Genomic DNA, 24,454 nt, shown 5'->3' on the forward strand with positions numbered 1-24,454 from the left:
GTGCAAGATTAGCCTCATATATTTTCACCTTATAATTTTATATTAAACTAGCTTTCTGCATACAACTTTGTCCACATATAAAAAAAAATGTGTGCGTGTGCTAGTGTACACACGTAAGAAGTGAAACTTCTTTATGACCTTATTTTTAAAAAAAAAATTACTATACTTAAGCAACTTTACAGAAATACGTCGAATCACGCGTGGTAGGGATAAGAAAAAGATGGCGCGTAACGAAAAAATGTTACACAAAATTTTTTTCCAACCCCAATAAAGAAGTTTCACTTCAAAAAATCCATATTATAGGTATTATTACCAACTAAAGATTGATATCGCTGTGTATAGTCCACAGTGAAGTATGCGTTGCAAAAAATAATCAGGTGGCATTCACTTTCTAAGCTAGGTACTTGATGCACTCCGAGTTATAGTTGCATTTATTGATATTGTTGTTTTTGTTGAGTTTGATTGTTATATTGTTTGCGTTACAATTGATTGTTATTTATTTTCGTTAAGTTTTGTTATTTTAAAAACAAATGGATGAATCAAAAAAACGATGATATGGAACTTAATTTGCCAACCCTACCATAAGTACCCGTCGCCATCAGATCTATTCTCTATGCTCGGGTTATACGCATTTTACTGATACAGAGATCACACAAAAATAATAAGGCGAAATACGAACCTCTACCTTTTCTGATGTCAAAAAAAATATTGTTTAGTTGATGAGATGTCAAGTTACTATATATTTTTATCTGGGATCAATCTGATGTCTAGATATTCAAATTCCTATAAGATAAATTATTAACAACTAACAAATTGTATTTTAATAATTATTATTTACAACTATATAACGTATATCAGTAATGGCCGATAAAGTAAGAGCTGGATGTAAATGCGTAAAACCACTTTTGTCTGCCAATTTCTGTGAGGCTCATACACGAGTAATCGGATTATATAGAGCATATTATCGTTTTATTCCGCATTTACGTAAGTTGCATTGCTCCCGTATACGGAGTATTTGTAATAGGGATTTTTATACAGATATTAAAAAACATTCAACCAAAATAAAAATCTCTTCTGCTTAAAAAAAATTAATATTTATACACCTAGTCTGACACCTAGGCTTATCAGTTATCTTTCTTTTACTAATACCATTGACCACCGAGCGCCCCGATCGGGGCACGACACAATAGATTTTCTATTGTGTCTGTGATTCCGGGGACTGATGGATTGCTTGTTTGTTCCTTTTTCACTTCGCATTGTGGATATCTAGATATTATTAGCATACTAGCTGCTCCGCGCGGTTTCACCCCCGTGGCTCCACTCCTGTTGCCCCGCGTAGTGTGATGAAATATAGCCTTTAACCTTCCTCGATAAATGGGCTATCTAACACCGAAAGAATTTTTCAAATCGGACCAGTAGTTCCCGAGATTAGTGCGTTCAAACAAACAAACTCTTCAGCTTTATAATATTAGTATAGATGAGTTGCTAAGTACTTGCTAGTTTTACTATAAAGTACCTGTAAAGTTATAAAGATACCCACCTGTAATATATGTATTGGTATACGGTATCCATTGAATGAGCCAATTTGTTTCTATCGTATGATATTAAAACCAGTGTCAGGAAATTTCAATTTATCCTATTAAATATCTCTGGCGGTACCTACTAAAATTTGCGGTTTTCTCACCTACTTATGGGGAACGTAAGTGTCCTTTTTGCCTTAGACCAGTAGCTACCTATATCAGGTTTTCAATCCTTTGAAACCTTAGAATGGTACACTGTATAAGTACCTCAAGCATCGTAAATTGAAGGCTTATTCTAGTTTTAAATATCTTCAGTGAAATTTTCACATTGTAGTTGAAGCTTGGAGTTATTGTATCTTTAATCATGATAAAATTCAGTATTTTTGTATAATCTATAATAGTTATTCTTTTTATATTATCCCTTTACAGTAAGATTGTTTGACATACCCAAAAATGAAGAAGACTGCCGTTGGAAATTACGAGAGCAATTTTATAAAAACGCTTGTGTTACAGACATTCGCGTTATTGACATGCTAGTTATAAAGGTATAAGCACAGACTAATAATAATACGTATAAGATATTTGTTTTATTTATTTTATAAGGTCATAAAGAAGTTTCACTTCTTACGTGTGTACACTAGTACACGCACACATTTTTTTTCTTCAGGGATATATGAATCTAAAAGAGATGACTAACAACTGGCAACAGAAAGGGCATCTTATGAGTAATTGGAACCCAACAGCAGAACCGAAGCCATGTGACTTTGTTGGAAAATTTTTGGCCGGCGTTGATTAAAATATAAGTAATTTAATTTGTTCAATCTCGGTTTTGGGAAATAAATGGTTAAATAACAACATTACATTTATTTATAGCATATAATTTACATCACAATATACCTTTCAAAGGCGTCAGGTTATAACGTCTATTGCAAATTAAGTATATAAAATTTATAGGTATTTTGAGTTATGAAAAGGTACATAATCCACCCGCATTCATTCTACACATCAAGCAATATATTTATATTTTGTTATATCAATAAATAAATAAAAACTCACTTAAATAGTATAAATCAATGAGCTAAATTGTTATAAAAAATTCATGTTACTTAGGTGTATATTATGATGTAGGCAGGAAGTCCACCTATGAATAAATATAATATATAAATTAACATGATACATTATTTACAAATTTGGGTTTAAATTAAGGCTCACAACCATAAAATTACAATATGATGTAAATAATCGCATAAGTAGGTACATACATATAAATTTTCGTGTATTTTCATACCCGTGACATTTACGGTAAACATAGGTACGTATAGACTATCATTTATGTTAGAATATCATCGATACACAGATAACTTTGATAGTACCTAACTTAATTGTCTTTATATCGATCGTTCATCGTATAATATAAATAAATCCAATAAGTTGTAGTTACAAACGTGATTGAAAATCTCTTAATATAGATACATTGTTTACATTTATACATCGAGTATCGACACGAATGAAAAATAAATAGCGCAATTGTTAAGTAATTTTATATATAGCGTAGGTTAAAAAAAGGTTCTTTTTTGGATTAACATTTTTTTTCTGATATGCCTAGTCTATAGACTACAATCTTACTATTACATTTTAGGTTCTAAATTTACCTTTAAATTTATCCTGGTTTATTAATGCGGGACAGATGTCTTCTTTAACATCTATCTCATCGTCTAAAGAAGGACACCGTTAAGGAAAATTTTGAGCCTAAAAAAGGTTTAATCCTACATTTATCTACAGTTCAAATAAATATTATTAAAAAACGACTTAGTTTTTACTCTAGTACCAGAGTTTTTTCATTTACATGCTTTTCCTAGCTTCTATCACCTGCGTAACAATAGATAAGACAGTCTTTAACCATACTTAAAATTTATCACGAGATTAGGACGTTTAAGCTTCGATTGTATCAATCACAAGTAAATTTATAAAACCGGAAGCGTTACAATTTGTTTTCTTGTTTTCAATAAAATATGGAAGACGCAACTGTCGTCTTAACGTCTAGATTCTAGAACATTTTTATTAATATTCCTAGCACAAACACTTATCAAAAATATGGTCCAAAGATTGCCTTAAAATACGCAGTTCTACACTATGTTTCTCTTTCTGCTGGGGTTAGTCATTACACAATTATTTCCAATACACTATTATTACATCTAGTGAGGTCTTTCTTAATCATAGAGGTACAGGTTACAATAGCATCTTCACGAACTCTGAAACAAGAATAAGATGATTAAGTAATATAATTTTGTTTTTGAAGATATATATTAATTACAAATGTAAAACCATTAAATTATACGATCGGGAAAGACCTATACTGAAGGCCAAACTCAAGTGAATATTCAACATCACTGAGCGGTAAATACTTGAGTGCTCCTCTCTACACTAAAACTAAATTTTATAAAGCCTATAAAAGTTGGTGTTAATTTTTGTACATGTTTATTGCAATTACTTTTAAAATTTTAGTTTTCGTGTTATTTGGAAAAGTTTTCTGTATCGAAATATTTGAGAAATCCATTCATTTTATGGACATATATTTCAACGCTATAGAAACAAGATGGCATCGTCATAAAAATTGAGCGTGTTTCATAAAGATAAGTAGTTCCGGAGTTCACGCTTGGTCTATATTTTACATGCAACCGAGTGCGATGTTACTGGCGTCTGGCCTACATTTATGGTCATATACTTAGATTACAAAATAAAATACAGATGGAGCATGTCAATCATTCATCGCCCTTGTCAAAGAAAATACGAAATCAAAAACGAATACGTTCCTCCGCTAGTGCTATAGCGATTCTAGTGTCATGCAATACGTCAAAAGGGGTTTGATATTTTAGTAAAAAAATGCTGTCTTGTGATATTAAAACGCTGTAAAACTTGTTCCCGAAAACAAACAAAAAGATAAAACATCGTTTTACAGATTTTCTGTAGATTATTTGGCTTATTTAATTTTGTATACAAATAATAATTTTACAAATACGAAGGAATTCAAAACTTCAACGTATGCTGCCAGTATTTTGAAAATGAATTTGCCATTTTTAGGGGTAAAATGGTTAAAAGATATTCGGGGTAGTGCTGTTGGATTTTTCGATCGTGAATGTGATTATTTGTATAGTGCAATAAAAGTTCATGGTCATTATTAGATTATTTTAAAAAGCATTATACATTTTTTTTGTTACTTTTATAAAAAGCGTCGTTTTCGCTTGCGATTTAATTCATGTGAACACATGATGGATATGATGAAAATAAAATGTCCCGCATTCTCGACTAAAAACTACCGCTATTCGCATTCATATGTTTTGAATAATAAAAACTTTTTTTAATGTAATTTATTTAATAAATTTAATGTAATTTATTTAATAAAAATTGAATAAAATTATTTTGTCCATGTATAACTTTAGTAGATAGGTGATAAAATAATTTTTACAATATTATAAAATAATATCAAAAACCCGAATTTATATTAAAATAAAAATTAAAACATGACTGCTAATAATTTATGTAGCCTACGTCACTACCACCACAGCTACCTTCATAATTCAGATGATTGCAATGACACCTCATAAGTCACAACTCAAAATCGATCCAACAGTTTATACTGCAGGGCGTGTCAAAGAAATATATTATACATACATACCTACACTCGAAAAACATAACCCTCTTTCTTCCGTAGTCGGGGAAAATTTAGGGAAAATTTTCAATATCTGGTAACATAACACCCACACAGAAGCACCGTGTACGTACAGTGCAACGGCGAAATGACAGCACACATAGCTTTATGGAAATGACGATAAATTATTCGGTTTAGTTCGGCAACGCTCCATCTGTCTTTTATTTTGTAATCTAAGGTCATATATATATTACTTCAATATATGGACATGTACAAGCAAAAAGCCCCAACACTTAACTTTCGTTAAAATGCGTTTTACATGAATATGCAGATCATTAAGCATTTGTCTCGATTACCATTTAGGTCATCATCATTATAACCAGCCCAAATACATTATTTCTCATTCACTGCTGGAAATCGCACCTCCCATCAGGGTACAGACTTCTGCCTATCTAGGTAATCCACCACGATGGCCAAGTGTGTCACATGTCGAACTTTTCGATATTCGACGAGTTGGTTTATCATAAATCTAGACAAAAAAAGACGGGTTGCCTCCGGGAGTGCCGGCAGAAGTGAAAACTTGATTATTAACGTTGAGCATGTTTGATATCCATCCGTCTTACGCTTTTTCGATCAGGTCGCGTGTCCTGACGTGAGTTTAAGATTTTATACCCAACGCCGCTAAAGAAGTTTTCACTTCAATAAACCAACGATATTTACCTTCATAATCAATCCTTCCGTCATGGTCGATGTCGCCGAGCGCGAGCACCTGGTTGAGCTGCGCGTCGGTGACGGGCTCGCCGATCATCTCCAGCGCCGTCCGCAGCTCGTCGCGCGTTATGTACCCGTTGTCGTCGCGGTCGAACACCCTGTACAAATATAATACGTTTATTATAGTAGAGGAGATCGTGGGGATCGACCTTCAACTATCTGATTTTTTATGAATTTATAAATAAAGGCAAGTGATCATAGGCACATTTGTTTATAAATTATATTTCATAAAAAATACGTCACACGTTTGAACAAAATTATATTCTTCACTAGCTGTGCAGAGTTAATGTCGTACTCTGATAGGTAGGTAAGTTACATCACAGCCAAGTATCATCAAAATCTTTTCAGTGGTTTTAACGTGAAAGTAAAGTAAAAAACATCGACACATTATGAAACACTTTCGCGTTTAAAGTATTAGCAGGTACCTTGTAGGATATTCTAAGAACCGAGTAATAAAATAGACAATAGTTTAGTCGAAAGAAATTTGGCGAAAAAATTAGATAGAAATGAAGATAAAAAATGTTCTCCGAACTTTAAAATTTAACGCTTGTTTTACAATTGAATTGTAATCCATTCTAAACAACCATACAATGTCACCTTCTGGCTTCAAAAGCTATTCTTTCGTTTTGTATTATTTGCTCAACGATTGGGGGTTAATTTGTGTACATATCAACTTGGTATTATCATTCGATACGTACTTAAATGCTGCCAGCAAATCTCTTGTTATTTCTTCTTCTGAATCACCACCACTCGTGGTGACATCCAACCCTTGTAACGCCTGTATTTTCGTCACCCATTGCATGAAATCATTCTCATCTATTAGGCCATTACCTGAAAAAAAATCTCTATCTAAATTCCTATATTCAACTGAAATCCGAGTAAAACTGATCGAAATATTTAAAACTTTTAAATTATAGAGCTAATGCTGAAACTCTACAATATTAATTCTCGCACTCATTACTTTATTGCATCATTATACCGCACATACTAGGTACATAATATATTCGTTTTTCCAACCCATATTCTTTTTCCCAAAATCTATAGCAATATTGACACGAAAGATCAAAACACTTCATTCATCTTATACTTTGCGTAATAAAGGTAGAATGATGGATGTAGGTACCAATATCTAAAGAGTACCTTATAATTAACGTAAAAATTTGACCGTAAAGTCTAATTTATTAGGTACTCAAACTTCTTATCGAGAAACCAAAGCATTGATCTTGTTTAATTTCCATGACGTAGTACAAAGCACCTGGGCCGGATAAAAATACATAGTCGTAGCACGCAACCGTGCCCGTAAATGCGTTCCTTATCTTACATCAAAGCTACTTTCATTACATAAATTAAATCTTATTCATGTGTTGTATGTGAAATTTACGCGGCTCTATTATAAACAAGTTGAGTCGAGAAGCTTATTAGCTGTGCTATTTCACAGCATAAATTATTATGATCGTGACTATTGGTGCCAATTCCAATTTCGCTTTAACCCGACTAGGTAATCCTTAATTAATAATGGAAGCTTGTTGGATGTAGGTATATAATGATATTATGGTAAGTAGGTATATATCATATCACTATATTAATATATTATGTAGCTAGATAGTGTCATATAGATATGTAGATACAAAATATTTTTCCATCGTAGGAAAAATATAATATTCTCGGGTGGGGAAATTTTTAAAAATATTTAAATAGAACGTAAATTGGAGTCATATTTTTGAGTAAACTTATAATAGAACTAGCGGTCCGCCCCGGCTTTGCCCGTGGTACCTACATGTTTAAACTATCCTATCTATCAAGTTGGATCGAACTGCACATGGTGTGCGAATTTTATTATAATCGGTTAAGTGGTTTAGAAGTCCATTGAGGACAAACATTGTGACACGAGATTTATATATGTCACGGCTAAAGGTAGGTGAGAACATAAACTTAAGATTAGCCGGCTAAACTTAGGTTTATTTTCGACGAGGTGTTAATGTTAGTTTGTTCTATCTTTAGCCGGCTAAACTTAAGTGTAACCGCAGGCCCGTGGCTAAAAATGTCGGGGTGGGTAGATTTGGTTAGCGCCGGGCCGGTGGAGGGCTTGAGGGGCCCGCACAGTGCCAGAAAACACTCGCCCTGTTCCTTACATGTATTATAGTAACCAAATCTACCCACCCCGACTCAGGGCAGAAAGCTGGTGGCTAGGTTAGGTTAGGTTAGAACTCTTAAGACCCGCACGAGCCGAGCGAGCGCAGCGAGCGTGCTGCGGCAGCAGCCGGCGAAGTGCCAGAAAACACTCGCCCTGTTCCTTACATGTATTATAGTAACCAAATCTACCCACCCCGACATTTTTAGCCACGGGCCTGCGGTTACACTTAAGTTTAGCCGGCTAAAGATAGAACAAACTAACATTAACACCTCGTCGAAAATAAACCTAAGTTTAGCCGGCTAATCTTAAGTTTATGTTCTCACCTACCTTTAGCCGTAACATATATATTAAGATTATATGTTTATAGAAATCAGAAATACATTTTATTTCTATTAAAATTAGGTATACTTAATTAGATAATGTGGATAGAAAGTTGATATCGCACACGTGTTTATAGAATTAAATATAGTTCGTAGATTTATAGATACAATCATCGGTAGATATGCTTTGTAACAATCTATTATAATGAACATGTTACTCTTATCCTACACTTATAGAAAGTACCTACTCAAATCGATAATGATATATCTACGCCGCAATTTGTGCTGTTTTTTTTATATAAGAGAATGTAAAAATGTGAAAATAAATATTAACACATGCAGTCAAGTGGCTTATAAATTATAATTGCGTGATTGTAGGTATATTAGTTTTACTATTATGTATTGATATAGGTAGATCGATTTATTAAGAAACCCGATTTGGATAAATAAGAAAAATAAGTTTCTTATAAGTAAGAAAGTCAAATTTGCCTTTTCAAGCGCAAAAATTCCGTTTCCAATGAATCTTCTAAATGCCTATGTCTCTAATAACAAATGGACGTAATTAATCGCTTAATATATTTACTACGCAGTAGTAGCTCTGTTCTATACTAAGTAGTACCGCGATTACGCTTTAGGGGTGTAAGGGCAGTAAGGGTAGGCATGTAAAGGCGCGAGGTCACCGGAAGCCGCCGCCACCAACACTGAACACGCCATTTCAGTCCCCTTCGAATGCTTCCGACAAATAATCTCAATTGATTCCATGAACTTTTGTTTATTTGTTTTCAGGAGTATTTATATCGATTAGTAATTGCCGTCGCTGCCAAGTAAAGAGACGCTTTAATTATATAACAAATTAACACGTATTTGCTGCAATATTTCTGGGACATTTTTTATGGATGCACTTTGATGACCCATTTTATCTTTATATGAATAAAAACTAACATCAGTATATTTCTGGCAAGTTTTCAAATCGAAGTGTAAAGTGGGCGATGCTCTGTACCTATAAGTACTAAAGCAAGGACATTTATTTTAAACTGTAATCAGATTTTGGCTACTAGCTTACGCGATAAATCATAGTTAATAGATCGATTACTACGGTCTACGAGAGATGTAATATACTAGTGTTCGGTAGGTCAAGAACGTACCCAGTTTTCTGGTGTACTATAATCAAAACATTATAGACATACACGATTATAGTGTGAAAGTAGGTTGGTAGATATTTACTATACAGTCTATACAACCTAGAACGTGTTACATGCAAATCTTCGATCGAAACGATTGAAGATAGGATAAGCTACATTCTACGTTTCATTATATACATACGTTAATATACAATTTGATTAGGTAGTTCTTTTATATTTTTTCTAAAGATCAAGGTAATTCATTAATCCTATTAATTTATATCCATACAAGCTATTAATTTAACGGCGTGTCTTCACCGCGACTGAAGTATAATCGCCGGCCAAGCCTTACAACGAAACCTAATAAAAGTATGAGTATAAAAGGCTTACCAGTTTTACTCGCGTCCTTAATAAGTTCCCCTATAAGGTCATCGCTGACCTCGATACCAAGGTTTCGCAGCATAAACTGCAATTCAGCGGGAGTCACGTGACCGTCGCTGTCCCGGTCCAGGAGACCGAATGCTGTCCGCAGATCTATAAGAAAACAATATATTATATAGTATTCAAAAATATTTGGCTCTTGGTTCACGTAGGTTCGATCCCGATTGATAAGTGGTATGATAAAAGACTATAAAGCCATCACAGGTTTGATTACTAGCTTAGCTACCAATTTTACAGATCAATCGATACAACGTTATGTTGATGCTGGAGATACTATAACAAATAGACATATAACAAATATTTATGTTTATTTCAGCCACCAATTGCTAGTTAAATTCAGAAGCACCTTTACTACTATAACCGCTATAAATTTTACTATTTAAATTTTGTTGTGCCGGATTTGCAATTTACTCACAGAAATCATTATCTTTTTTTAATGACATGTCACTGCTGTAAACTTTACTTAATTGTAATTAAGAAACTAATTGAAACTTTCTAACAAGAGATTGTACACTAATAGGACTGGTGTACATCGTGATGATGTTTTTATGAAAATGAGAGGCTTCCCATAATGATACCTTATACCGTTAACAATATTGACAAAAGATTAAGAATGTTACGTGCGGTTCGTCTTCTTATCTTTAGGCATCGTCTATCGCACAGTTCTGCGTGGCACAAGCCTTCTGAATTTAATACAAGTCTACATTTTATTAAAATTTTACTTATCATTCGTACTACTAAGAGTTCATTGCCAAATTATACTTGGTCTAACAAAAATAGGAAATACGGAACGTAGAACCAGGTTTTGGCACTGAAACTTAATTCCTGACCTTTCGTATAAAATCCTCGAAGTATTAAACTGTCAAATAAAAGAGTCAAAATATAAAATAAATGTTGGTTATGTGTGTTGATATAATTAACGTCCGGGAATATGTTAAATGGTTATCAAGTATGCTTGGGCACAAATTGGATCACGATCACGCTCGTACGGCGTTTATAAGAGATTATTTTTATTATACCTTCACAGAAGACCGGTGTCATAATGATGGTGCACCTAGTTAGGTACTTTTATATTATCGTATTGTAAACATATGTGAATATACTCCTAATTTATTTTTTTTTTTTTTTGTATTTTCTCTCATAAAAGATGTTTATTTCCATGCCATCCAGATAAGATAATATGTCAAAATATAAGATATAAATAGGCACTATGTAACTTCAAATAAGAACTATTTATATTCTTAAACTAAACTCCAAGCTAATTCAAAAATACATCCATTGCTTGATATCTGGAACCTACGCAACTTATAATGTAAAGAATATGCTCCGGTAAAAGTATAAAATTCTGAATATCAATACAATTTTTTTGATTAAATATATGTATATTTCATGCTTCTACGATTCTCAAGTGTTCAGTGAAATTTAATTCAACATCATAAATTAATTTTAGTAATTTTCTCTCGTCAAATATTCCGCCGTATAATATTTATAATGACTAGTAAACGTTAGTATTATTCTCGGACGTTTATTGCTTCCAAAAATATCACAAATGTATATAACTATATTGTGGAATGTACTCGGTAACCGGAATTTTTGTGCGACTCAAATTTATTTCCTCTGATTTTTTTATACTTTCGACATTCTTCGGCTCACAGCTGAACGGTGTCATTGATCCAGAAATATTGAAGTTTATGATTTGCAAACAATTAAAATATACGGATTGCCAAAGATTTCACAATGTTACCTAAGTCTGAATTCTGCATACAGTAGCTCATCATTTAAGTCAATATTTGTCACTGCTCTTTAAATAAGATGCCAAAAGTGAAAAATGTCTTGGAAACTAGATTAGGAGATGAATCTTTCAAAGACATTTACAACGTATAATTTTGCCTAATTTAGATATGATTAGTGTGTAATGAACTATTCATACTAATTGACAATTCATTTCAACATTTTGAATTATGTTTGTGTTAATTTTAATAATTTATATACAAACATACATTTATTACCGGAATGATATTTCCTATGTATATGTTGTGTGCAAATAAGCATTAGTTAATCTATACTTATAATAAATCTGTAGAGAGGCCAATTCTGTACATGAAATATATTTAAAAAAAAACTATGAAGGGGTGATAAGGGATCGCTACTGATGCCAAAAATGCAATCAGTAAAATTTTTGTCTGTCTGTCTGTCTGTCTGTCTGTCTGTCTGTCTGTATATTCGTTATAGAAACAAAAACTACACGACGGATTTTAACCAAATTTGGCACAATTATTCTTCATACTCCTGGGCAGGTTATAGTAAAAGAATCATGTAAATCGGTGTAGAAACACCAAAGTTATACATGAAATACGCTATAAGTCATCGCGCGTGAATACAGAATCATGTCATAAGGATTATTTTTGTGTATCAGTTGCCGCGTTCGACGCGCTTCGCGGCGGGAGCTATAAAAAGGCGGCGGGTCTGCACCCGTTTCGCGTTGTCACGGCATCACGTGTGAACGGCTGAACCGATTTCGATAATTCTTTTCTATTATATTAATTGAAGTACGAGGATGGTTCTTATGTAGAGAAAACGTAAATATGTATCACGGGCGAAGCCGGGGCGGACCGCTAGTTATAATAATAAGGCGAGACACGATCATAACGCAATTTAATATAGAACATAAACAAAGCTCAATAAAATCTCTCCTTATCATTTATCACGTTGATGAGATCGTAAGTCACCATAATGTTACTGCAAACATAGATAAAATGGCGAGTTATTGCCAACCTTTTAAACTGAGTGTGTCAATGAAGGTAAACCATTATTCATTATATTCAGACGCATGAGAGTCGCGTAGGTTAATTCGTAGCACAGGTTTGAATTACCGCTACGTAGGTAGGCTTTACGGCGCGGCGGGTTCTTTACTTCTTAGTAAATACTAAATAGCAGAGGCGGCTCGCCCTAAGGAGCGCTGGTGCAGTGAACTCCCATAAATAATTATAATAAAATCATACTCCTTAATTTCATTATTAATATTAATTATAACTATTTAAAATCAATCGTAATCGTAAAAAACTACTGTCAATACCAATGAATATATCCATCATTCCTTCATTCCATACACTTGAATAATATTGTATTTATACAGTAACGCGCGAAGCGGATGCGCTCCAATGAAAAAATATTTAGTACATTTCCTAATACGAAATCCAATAGGAGTGAAAGAGAGGGTTTGCCAGTGCCCTGCGCGCGTGAAACAGAAGATTTTCTATGGAAAGATAGCAAAATTCGGAGCGCCGCTCCCGCAAACGTTGCCGGTTCGTTTTTACCGCCGCGCGCGATGTTGCCACTCTCTATATTATAAACAAACACTCGACTCTCGAGTCAACTTCAATGCACGTGCGCGAATGCAAATTCGGGAATTTTCTAATTAAAATCATAAGATACGTGTTGAAATAGTCTGTCGTTATCAGTATTACTATTTACTTGTGAGTGTGAAAATGAACAATTATAATGTGGCGTTCATTAAAAAGTGTGTTAAAACGTTACAAATTCGGCTTGAATTGAAAGCAGGGACTGCCACGGCCTGAACTTGACCTTACGCAAAAATGTACGACAAAAACGAAAACATATACGCGTGTGTTTAAATCCGAACAATATTATGTGAAAACACCGTGGTTGTGTGGTTGTGATGAAAGCAACAACAGACATTTACGAATGTCTTGTCGCTTTAAGTTATAGATATTTTTGCACACCAAAAAGAAAGACGTATGTATTTCCTTTATAAGTAATTTTTTTGATAAAATGTACTGCTTTACACCACGTATTTTCAGTGTTTTATTTCAAGTGAACACCCATAAAATTTTGTCACGAGCCGCCTCTGCTAAATAGTAATGGCACAGTCTAACAAAGCATATTTCTGTATGTTGCAGTTAAGGTTGCAGTGATTTGTATCATACTTAGTAGGTACTTATGTGATATAATATATAACAATCCGCACATGAGCAGCATGGTGAATGTAGAACTAATTAATCCTCATAGAAAACCCATTCCTGTAAGTGGCTACAAAAATGGCCTAGCTATAATAATAATTACAAATAAATATAAAAGGCAATTTATATTCTGTCCAAACTCCTATAAAAACTATAAAGAATAACCGTTACGAAGTTTAAGAGGAAAGCTTGTTAGCAAACGTGTCCTATTAGGATTCATTGACGTAGGTAAATCCAGCTGAGAAATTAGCTCTACTTTTCAATTCGTATCGACTAATGTGGTAGTTTATACAGTCCACGTCGTCACTGAAGTGAAATGTGAGCATAACGTCAATGTCAACTGTGTTTACACCCCACCTATAGATAACATTTTTCACCAAACAAAGCAAACATCGCACATTTCGAATTTTATTTTCCCTTTCGATCGTTTACTCTACTGGCTCTACATTATAATTAAACGATGATCTAATAAGAAAACTTTTACGTAAACATAGGTAACTAATTACAATATTTTCTATGAAAATATTTAGTAGTGTAGGTACCTTTTAGCATTAATCATGAATATCATATCGCAAAACATATAATAGTCGTATCTACTTTCACCTTATATAAAATATAGTATATTCTGATTTCTTCCAGAGATAATTCATAATACTTATACAAATTCAAAAGAAAAGAGGCGGTTATTTATATGGCCTACTAGGGCCTACGATCAAGAAAAAGACAACTGATGACAAAATAATTTATAATTTTTCGTTTTCTAAATTTAAACAATCTTAAAGGGAACTTTCTTCTCATTATAAGTATTCTGCTTAAGATTCTACTCATTTATTTGTTTTCCGGTGGTTTTCCGTAATACAACGCGTTTTTGTTTGTTACTATAGTTGTAACTAATTGTCTTTGTTGCAACAATTTCGCGTAAACGCAATAGTAAAAGTAATACAAAGTATTAAAAATCTATTAACAATAGGTACCTACAATACCAACAATCTGACATTATAATTATCTACATATGTAGTTCTATTTGTTCCGCGATCAAATTCGATTAAAAAAGCTTAAAAAAGATAGTGATCTCTCTGGTTGATTACGAACAAACATGAATAATGGGTGTGGACTCTAATATCCGTCATAATAGAAAAACTCGAGCACGGACGGACACTTATTCTGTCTAGACTAGACGGTAGAACTCGGGGTAAAACTTTATTAAACTCGATTGTGAATATCCCATATTATCATATGTCAGTCAGTCAGTCTACACAAAAATGCACGCCACACAGTTTTGAATCTATTACAATCAATTAAGCAAGACACTAATGTCTCGATATTCACAAGAGTTTTAGTAATAATAACAAACGGTTGATTGATGATGATGAATGGAGATGAATAACTGTATAATTATTAGGTTTATTTATAGTCACTTTACTCAGATGCGACTTACTTTTGAGCATAGCATCGCTGGGCGCGGGCACGACGGGCCGGTCGTCCACGGGCGACTGCTTCTTCTTTTTCTTTTCATCGTCTTGCTGCAACACACAACCGTTTTCCTGATCAGACATACATGACACCTCCGCGTCGGTCATAAATACAGTTCTAACAATAAACAAACACGATAGTAATACTGGAATACAAAGCATAAAATGACTAATAAGTACACTTTTTATCAATTGTAGAATGTTATCAATTTTGTCCTACTCTTTATCATATATTGATCAGTTAACTGCATTGTACTTTTGTATCAGCTTGAAATTTTATCAATTTACATAGAAATTTACAAAATATTCATTATATAATATTATAGTAAGTACCTATCTATATTAGATAAACTTTTCTTTGTTTAGGTACTAAATAATACAATTGTAACTATTTTTAATGTTCTTTTGATTGTAGGTAATGCAATCAAGTTTCTAAAGCAGATTTTCATTAAGTATATTTTTTTTAATTATTAGAATTAATAGATAACTATAAATAACAGAGACCAACTATTTATAAATCTATACTAATATTATAAAGAGGAAAGGTTTGTAATTATGTAGGTAATTATGTATGTATGTGCTAATATAGGTATATCTATAGACCACCCAAAAGCTAAACGAAAAGAATGAAAACCATTATTCCACACTTAAATGTACACACATTAGTTTAACTGATATGACCTTTCATAAAGTTCAATAACATGACTGTGCTAACCAAGCCAATGTACTGGTTCTAAAATAAACCAATTTCAGTTTCTATTATTAATGTTGCCGAAATTAATCAACGTATGACAAGGTTTGTGTTCAACGAAAAATCGTACAACCTTAACCTTAAAGTATATCAATTTCCATAACGTAGGAGGAAAATTATAGGGTTACTTTGTCTGCACAATAACGTCATCAAAATATTAAAGTTTCTCTACACTCTATTACTCTACTCAGAGTTTGAATAAATTATTTCGAATAAACAGGGTATTTAATTATTGAATTAAATTTTTTGTTGTTCTGACTCTTAATTTTTTTAATATGTTTTAAGTATTAAGTAGTAAGCTAGCTAGAATGGTTTTTAAGCTAGTATTTATTTAGAAAGCAGATTCAAATTCTTATGTGACACTATTTCTTTTGTAGTTTCGAAAGTATGTAGGTGGCGAGTTGTGCAGACTGCAGATTATGTTTTCTCAACACCACTATGTAACCACTTTTCTTGCGATTAAATTCATTTCATTTCATGTAGGTAGGTACATCAGGAAGTTGCAACCTATTAAACCGAATTGATATTTTAAACACACTTCTAATATGAATACAAGTAAAAATACCATAAATTAAACAAATATAAGCATGAAAATGTATCGTCGTGTAACTGCCAAGAATTCTCGAGGACAATATTTGAATACATATATGTATTTAATAGGGCTACCGCTGACCGCTCACTATCAATATCAAGGGAGAAACGCAAATTAATTATAAAATAATTTTACTGGTGCAAATGGATTTGTATGGAAATAGCTTATGTCGCGTTTGGCACACTGTCAATTCTCACATGGCTAGTAAACACCTATTGCGTTCCAAAAAAATATGACATCGAAATGCAACTTTGTACAAAATATGTAACACAAAGTAACCGATGTATAACGCCACCATCTTCAAAGAGCACATTCACAGCACATTAAATCAATCCGTTACATACACTTCAGCATTTCGAGGTTAACACGTTTTATGCTGACAGTTGTATCCGTGGCCCGCGGTTTCGGGAAAAATGTTTAAATAACAGTTTACATAACCGTCGCAATGTGAAAGAATCACAACCGTGATTGCGATGACCAGATACAATACGATTCGGTATTAGCAACGAGACGTGTCGTTTTTAGGGTTCCGTAGCCAAAATGGCAAAAACGGAACCCTTATAGTTTCGTCATGTCCGTCTGTCCGTCTGTCCGTCTGTCCGTCTGTCACAGCCGATTTACTCGGAAACTATAAGTACTACAGTGATGAAATTTGATGGGAATATGTGTTGTATGAACCGCTACAAAAATATGACACTAAATAGTAAAAAAAAGAATTGGGGGTGGGGCCCCCCATACATGTAACTGAGGGATGAAATTTTTTTTTTCGATGTACATACCCGTGTGGGGTATCAATGGAAAGGTCTTTTAAAATGATATAAAGTTTTCTAAAAAACATTTTTCTTAAAGTGAACGGTTTTTGAGATATCAGCTCTCAAAGTCGTAAAAAGTATGTCCCCCCCCCTCTATTTTTATAACTACGGGGTATAAAATTCTAAAAAAAATAGAGGTGATGCATGCTAATTAACTCTTTCAACGATTTTTGGTTTGATCAAAGTATCTCTTATAGTTTTTGAGATAGGTTGATTTAACTGTAATTTATTATATTTGCTGCTACGGAACCCTTTGTGCGCGAGCCCGACTCGCACTTGGCCGGTTTTTTAGCAATAAGACAGCCAATTTGTTAATACTTTTGCGATTCCGCATAATAATTAATAACGAACACTCGATACATCTCAAAGACATTTATGATTTAGTAGATTATATGGAACAATATTTACTTACAAATAAAAAGTTGTTTTCTTTACAGAATTTATAACGATTCTATAGAATACTTATGAAGTAGAGCATAAATAGAATACCTATCTATGAGCACATAACTATGCCGTGTCCTTGCTAGATATTTTTAAATTCTCTAATTTTATCAATAAGATAAAATGTGCGATAAAGTGAATTATATATAAAGAGACATATCTTTATGAGATTCCGCTTGGGCATATTCTTAAAACAACGTATTATTATTTTAAATTGATAGATATACAGGTAAATTAGTGTTATGACCGTGTAAGCCAAGCAAATATTATTTGAAGTAATAGATACCCCTAGATACTTATGGAAAGAACGCATAATAAAACAAAATATAATCTGATATAATTCATTTTGGATAAGTAATAAATCTAACGGGGGTTAATTATTAATTTTTATACTGACTTAAGCTCTCCACCATAAAGCGCTTATATAAACACAGGGAAGCCATTTATAAGTATACTACTCCATCGTCATCATCAAAGCATGAAAAAGATTAAAGAGCCAAGTTCAAAGTCAAGGTGACCAAACAATCTCCATATTTTAAACACATGAAATACTTTAGTCGAGTTTACGAATGTGTGAACGCATGCTCTAAGATTCCAAACATTTCGTAAATGGGTCCTGTGGCCTGTGGGCAGGAATGGCATATAACGAAATACTTATTCAACTATTTCCACTGCTCTACAAAGCATTTCGTAGCCGCACATTTTCTAAATTATTTAGGCTCTACAGCTTCGTACGTACTTGTCGACTGTAGTAGATGTAGCCTGTAGGTACTGTAACATGTGTATTATGTACATTGTACACACTCATAAAAAATTGATTAAAGTTCGTTTATATGATATAAAGCACAGCGCTACCTAATCGAGCAAAGCGCGCAATAATAAAAAAGTACCTGTGCAATAATAAAAACGTGCTATAAAGCGAAATTCACTTCTTTTATTATTTATTAGGTATCTTTGTTATTTATCATCATAATTGCTTACCTTTTTTCTACTTCTGGAAGTAGTAGCCATTCCCTGTAATGAAAAAATAATAATAAATGTATGACTTAAAGCTAATATTATGAGGGGTTTCTATATCACTCTATAATTTTATATTTATGTAAATGACTACAGTTGTGAATCGCACTGTGTATACAACTACCATTGAAAAGTATGTAATTTGAAAATTATGAAATTACATAACTAAAAAAAATTTTTTTGAAAAAATATCGGATGAAGCCGCTTTGCCCTTTTGAGTTATTGAATACACTGGTTATAAATTTAAGGTCCAGAATAAAAAAATAGGTACGTCTTATTTCAAGGAATTCTACGAAATCTAGAGGTAGCATCAGTACAATTAAAAATTTGGCTTGTTATTAGTGGCCAATAAAAATGAATATTGGAATCTTTCCAAGTAAACCAGATAAACGAAAATCTACATAATTCTTAGAAATTTTGACGAGTTTTATGCACAATATACATATAAACAAAAATATAAAATGTTCTCTATTTCTGTTTATTCGTCTAACAAAATGGGTCACCAAGAGTTTTTCAATTTCCTTCTTACAAACATTTAACATTCATTTGTTTAGTGCGGTTAATATGTAAATTTTGCAGTAAGTTGTTAATTTTTTTGTTATTATCAAATGTTACAAGCCAGATCCATAATTTAGTTTACTTACATATCGCTTGAACCTCAGCAAGCCCTGTCGAATGTTTTTAAGTAAGCGAGCCCATTGACAATTGGAATTCATAGCAAACAATAAATTTAGACTGACCGTGTTAATGATTTACTCTTGATTCAAATTCGGAATAATGGGGGTAGTGACCGACTTGCCTATCTTCTAAAAATAATACATCTAAATTCTTAGCCACACCGTCGAATGTGTACTACTGGCTATTAGTGTTTCTGTTCCACTGAATATTCTTTTTCCTATTGTATATTAGTCATCGAATTTATGCAAGCTTTTTCTGAGAAGAAAGTTTGGAACGACATCAACAATACTGCCTACGCAGGCGCAGCTCTCGTAGAGACAGCGCTTATTATTTTACCCACTTCCATTAAACTTTTCGCCTTTATTTATCTTGAAATGTATATGTACATACATATATTATAAACGTAAATTAATCAAAATTATGTTATAGGTACCTTGGTACTAAAAGACGTAAAGATAAAAAGTTAATAAAAAATCTCTGAAAATGTAATTTTTTCTTGATACCTATTATAATATAAGGTCTTTAAATATTTACACGTAAGAACTATAAAACCAAGCCCAGATTTCTGCTCCTAAAACTAACAAACTTAGTTCATTAATAAGTTATTTCATAACACGGGAGTAGACGTATAATCTCTTCGCACTGAAGGTTTGCATAATATGAGCGTTAGGCCGTTAGGGCATACCTACATTACCTTTAAATCTGTCCTAGAATAATTTGTTTAATATTACAAAGAGTTTATATTAATGAAGTTTCGTATAGCTTATGGCAACTTGAATACATATCTTTAACTTTGCCTGACAGATAACTTTGATTTATTTTTTATTTTAACAGATATCTTTGCATTTCTACAAATAATATAACGACAAAAGACGAATTATATCGGTTTAATATCTTTGGGTATGTTCGGTACAATGGAATTTTAATCTCGAGTAAGGAAAGAGGGCAATGCCGACGTCGCGTTACTCGATCGATGCGGTCAAACCTTTCGATGTAAAAGTCAACCTTGCACCCTGTCCCCACTATAAACATACCTACGGAGTACGAAGTATGTCGTCAATCGTCACTCGTTTCCAAACATTATATGTATTCGCTAATTAAAACAGAATACGTAAACAAAGCTCACTTTTAATTGGGCTCTGTTGATACAAACAATAAGCCGAAATGGGTAGATTGAGCACGTATTTCATAGAATTTAATGTATCGTACAATTCGTACAAATATGTAATTTATAAAATTAAATTAATATTTATTGAAAAATGAAAAAAAAAATGAAAAAAAAAATATTTACAAGAATTGTGGTTACCAAGGTATTGTTGCAATATTTATGATATCTTCCTAATTACTAATATATTATTATAACTTTCATTTCGTTATAAGATTAATTAACGTACGTAGGTAGAGCCTGATTGTGTTGTGATAGGTAAATAGGTACCAAACAAAATTAAAAGGAAAGAAAATATGTTGGCAAGAAAATGAACACATAACTAACGTGAGAATTTAATTACACGTATTGATAAGATGTTTCACGAAAAAGCTTTAATTTTATTAAAAAGCTCTGATATTTTTATGCTATCTGCTGTCAGAAATTTTTAGCTTACTGTTAAAACTAACTGCTTACATTTACGTTTTATTCATTTTAGACTAAATTACAGATCGAAACGCAAAAATAAGGTCTTCGCTTTACCATTTTTATTCATATTATTCACTTCATGCAATGAAATATTTAATGGACGTCCATAAAACGGCACTCACGTAAGTTACCATTAATGACATTGGCTGATCGAAATCAATTTACAAACGCCAGCGGCCAGACCTCAAGCCCTATCATATTCATAAAATTTTCTTGAAAATATGCTCGGTAACTAATAAACTTTTATGGGGTTAAAACATATTACAAACATCGCACCACAAATACCGTTTATGGTTTATATTAATAGTGTAAGAATAAATATACGTATAATGCAGCTTATAGATGCCAAAAACTGTGATCATTAATATCTGTGTTAATATCATTTCGATGATGGACATTGGGCATATTAATATCATCGTGACAAAATACTCAGGATCTTGTCATGGTTCGTCAAAATGTTTAATTATTCTGCGTTCATGCCAACGATAGCCAAATCTCTTATATTGCCAATTATGTATTCTGCGACTGTGAGCAAACTTTTCCATAGACTCAGAAGCTTTAGAAAATTATTAACCACATCAATTGTCCAGCGTTGGAAATTCTTTATTGGTTTTATTAAACTTCGGACATTTAATTTTAATTATAAATTCAAGAAGATCTAGATATCATGACAAAAGCTTCTTTCAAATCCATGATTTTGAGAAAAAAATATTCACACTTTCAGCCATCTTTCAGCTAGGCAGTCGGCAAATATTCTCATTAAACTTATTTTAAATTTTAAAATCAATAATACACTCCCAAATGCAATTAAGATTTTAGTTTACGACGAAATTTTCATGTTAAATTGTATGTCGCACTATCCAGCTCTACCTTTTGAAAACGAATGTATTACTTTATTTTTAACATTCCATATGTCTTATTATTACTACATATTAAGATAATAATCAATATGCTTCAAAGCAGACGTTGCAGGCTAGTCTTCTGTTAGGTACGTACATTTAAGAATGTCCGATAGGTACATTTTATTTTCACCTTTCGCCTCGTTTCGCACTCCGCCGTGCGACTATTTCATTGTATCCAAATGGAAAATATTTTCCATGTTAGTCAGTTACTTTCCAACATGATTGGGAGAATATAATATAGATTTTCTACGGAATCAAAATAATATAGGTAATAGCCACGTAATAGCACATCATATTAGAGCATCAATTAGCTGTTACTTCTGAAATTTCTAAAAGGCGGATAATTTCAATTTCACATATTGGAAAACTAAATAGCACAGCTTACTACTTAGGCCCCAATATCTATAACCCGCTTCTGCTGTTAAAGGACTGAATATGTCCATTCAAATATAAGAATTAAAGTACCCGCCAAATGCTCTTTCACTTTCTTACATAAAAACTCCACGTTACAATGGTTGGTTACTATTATTAATTGTATGTCCACATTACAAAGTATGGTATTCTTAAGTTGCACTTCTAGACCGAAGTTCTAGATAGATAAATGTTTCAATCATTATCATAGAAAGTTACGTTTAACTCGACAAACTTATGGGTTAAAACTTAGTGTTATTAATTATCGCTTAAAAAGTGCAAAGTTAATTTTCATATGGTTTATACACAATCCACACAGTCACCCACAATTCGACTGGATGTAAGTCCATAAAAATTTATCGCTGTATCGCTGCACAATCAAAAACTCAATCCATTTGAAACACACATCACTGTTCGAGGATAAACATCGTTGAATTACATAAAAACCAAGTGATAGAACTTTTTATTCATGCACACTTATCAGTATTGTCATAGATTTAAGAAGGAGCGATAGAAAAGTAATAACAAAAGTATATGTTCCAAACTTGGTACCTATGCTTTAGGCGAGTAAGGAAATTCAGGAGCGTGGACGGCTCGTTGACGTCCGCGTCGCCTTGTCAGGAGATGACACACGTACGGTGCCGCTCGTGGTAACCGACTTGCAGAGTTCGTTTGAATGTCTGATGTCGCGCCAGGCCTTTGTACGTCGCGTTGGCTGTTCGTTTATTGCGCGAGTATTTCTGTATATCACAGCCATCGGACAAATCACGGCCATGCGACCCGGCCCGAACGAGCGCTCTAATAATAAATTTTGTTTATATTTTCTTCCCTTGATGTCTTTTCCGATTCTGTATTATCGCGAAACTACTAAAGCCTACGGATGCAGACTTCACTAATGACCTGAGAAGCACGTGCGTCTATAAATAGATCGCGACGCGAGCGCGACACATCAATTTGCCACATTATCGTATTTTATTGGAATACTTAGTAAATAGCATGAAATTGAATTGTGGCGCCAATTTGCCAAATAGTATAGGTGTAGAGTGTACGTGTCTGTGTGCGGTTTCAGCGTTCATGGTACGTGTAGAACGAGTTCGTTACGTACCGAAAACGTCTCAGAGATCGCGCTGCAAAAGGCGCCAAAGCCGGATTGCGCGGGCGGAGTTTGCGGCGGGGTGCCGCTCGCGCGGTCCATGGCGCGGTGTGGCCCGGCGGTCGGCAGAGCACTGCCGCTCGCCGCCGCACGCCGCTCGCACTCGCCTCACGCTCGCGCCCTCGCGCCCTCGCGTTACATAAACCCGGCCGCTTACCCGCTGCCCGCTACCACCTGTCTGTTGTTACTATGTTTTGGCATCCCATGCACTACACGATACACAACAATAACACTACTAAATAATTATAGACATTTATTTTTGTCTTCATGTACAAAGCGTGTGGCTATGATTAATTTCAAGTGGCATCTCACAACTTTTTAAGGCGACCCAACTTCAAGACAATGTTTAATACACTTCTAAAAGGAAACATCTGATTAAGATTTTTAAGAAACCATACCTCAAGCATTCTTAATCTTATCTTCATAAAAATATTTCCCTGATCTTCTTAAATAAATCATTATGTTCTGTAACATAGTAAATTATAAGTATAATCCAAGCCGCAATAAGCCGTCTTTGTATTGTTATGAGTGTTCTTAATTCTTCTAATCCGATATGTAGTAATTTGTTATCACACATAAGAATATTTGTATTTTATAAATGTTTTGTTTACCTAGCATAATAATATTATGTGCATTTCTATTCAAAAATATATCAA

General features: G+C 33.4%; 2 protein-coding genes across 3 annotated transcripts; one reads left to right on the forward strand and one right to left on the reverse strand.

The window, feature by feature from the left end:
• The first annotated feature begins 86 nt into the window (after positions 1-86).
• LOC149903413 (NADH dehydrogenase [ubiquinone] 1 alpha subcomplex subunit 6-like) lies at positions 87-2,386 on the forward strand. The gene is made up of 3 exons (XM_090108436.1): positions 87-984; positions 1,950-2,065; positions 2,188-2,386. Exons 1-3 carry the CDS (start codon positions 861-863, stop codon positions 2,314-2,316), a joined length of 369 nt encoding a protein of 122 aa, XP_089964562.1. The 5' UTR covers positions 87-860; the 3' UTR covers positions 2,317-2,386.
• On the reverse strand, positions 2,370-23,850 carry Eip63F-1 (Ecdysone-induced protein 63F 1). Of its 2 annotated transcripts, none has more exons than XM_090108433.1 (7): positions 23,751-23,850; positions 18,986-19,018; positions 15,375-15,459; positions 9,906-10,049; positions 6,639-6,771; positions 5,890-6,038; positions 2,370-3,772 (listed from the first exon to the last, which is right to left on the reverse strand). In XM_090108433.1, the coding sequence occupies exons 1-7, from the start codon at positions 23,838-23,840 to the stop codon at positions 3,750-3,752; spliced, it is 657 nt and encodes a 218-aa protein (XP_089964559.1). In that variant the 5' UTR covers positions 23,841-23,850; the 3' UTR covers positions 2,370-3,749. The 2 variants fall into 2 exon arrangements, with proteins under 2 accessions (XP_089964559.1, XP_089964560.1); XM_090108434.1 differs by lacking the exon at positions 23,751-23,850 and adding an exon at positions 23,198-23,506.
• Between the last annotated feature and the right edge of the window lie 604 nt (positions 23,851-24,454).

This window comes from Colias eurytheme, chromosome 13 (assembly GCF_061535395.1).
Source record: "Colias eurytheme isolate Ceu_HAF_F1 chromosome 13, ilColEury1 Martin Lab GWU primary, whole genome shotgun sequence".
NCBI classification, from domain to species: Eukaryota; Metazoa; Arthropoda; class Insecta; order Lepidoptera; family Pieridae; genus Colias; species Colias eurytheme.

Coding starts and splice junctions, on each gene's coding strand:
- Eip63F-1 (XM_090108433.1), bottom strand. CDS start 23,840: ATGGACCGCGCGAGCGGCACCCCGCCGCAAACTCCGCCCGCGCAATCC. Junction 19,019..23,750: donor CGATCTCTGAGACGTTTTCG/GTACGTAACGAA, acceptor TTTTCATTACAG/GGAATGGCTACTACTTCCAG. Junction 6,772..9,905: donor TAAGGACGCGAGTAAAACTG/GTAAGCCTTTTA, acceptor ATTTTTTTTCAG/GTAATGGCCTAATAGATGAG.
- LOC149903413 (XM_090108436.1), top strand. CDS start 861: ATGGCCGATAAAGTAAGAGCTGGATGTAAATGCGTAAAACCACTTTTG. Junction 985..1,949: donor TCGTTTTATTCCGCATTTAC/GTAAGTTGCATT, acceptor ATCCCTTTACAG/TAAGATTGTTTGACATACCC. Junction 2,066..2,187: donor TTGACATGCTAGTTATAAAG/GTATAAGCACAG, acceptor TTTTTTCTTCAG/GGATATATGAATCTAAAAGA.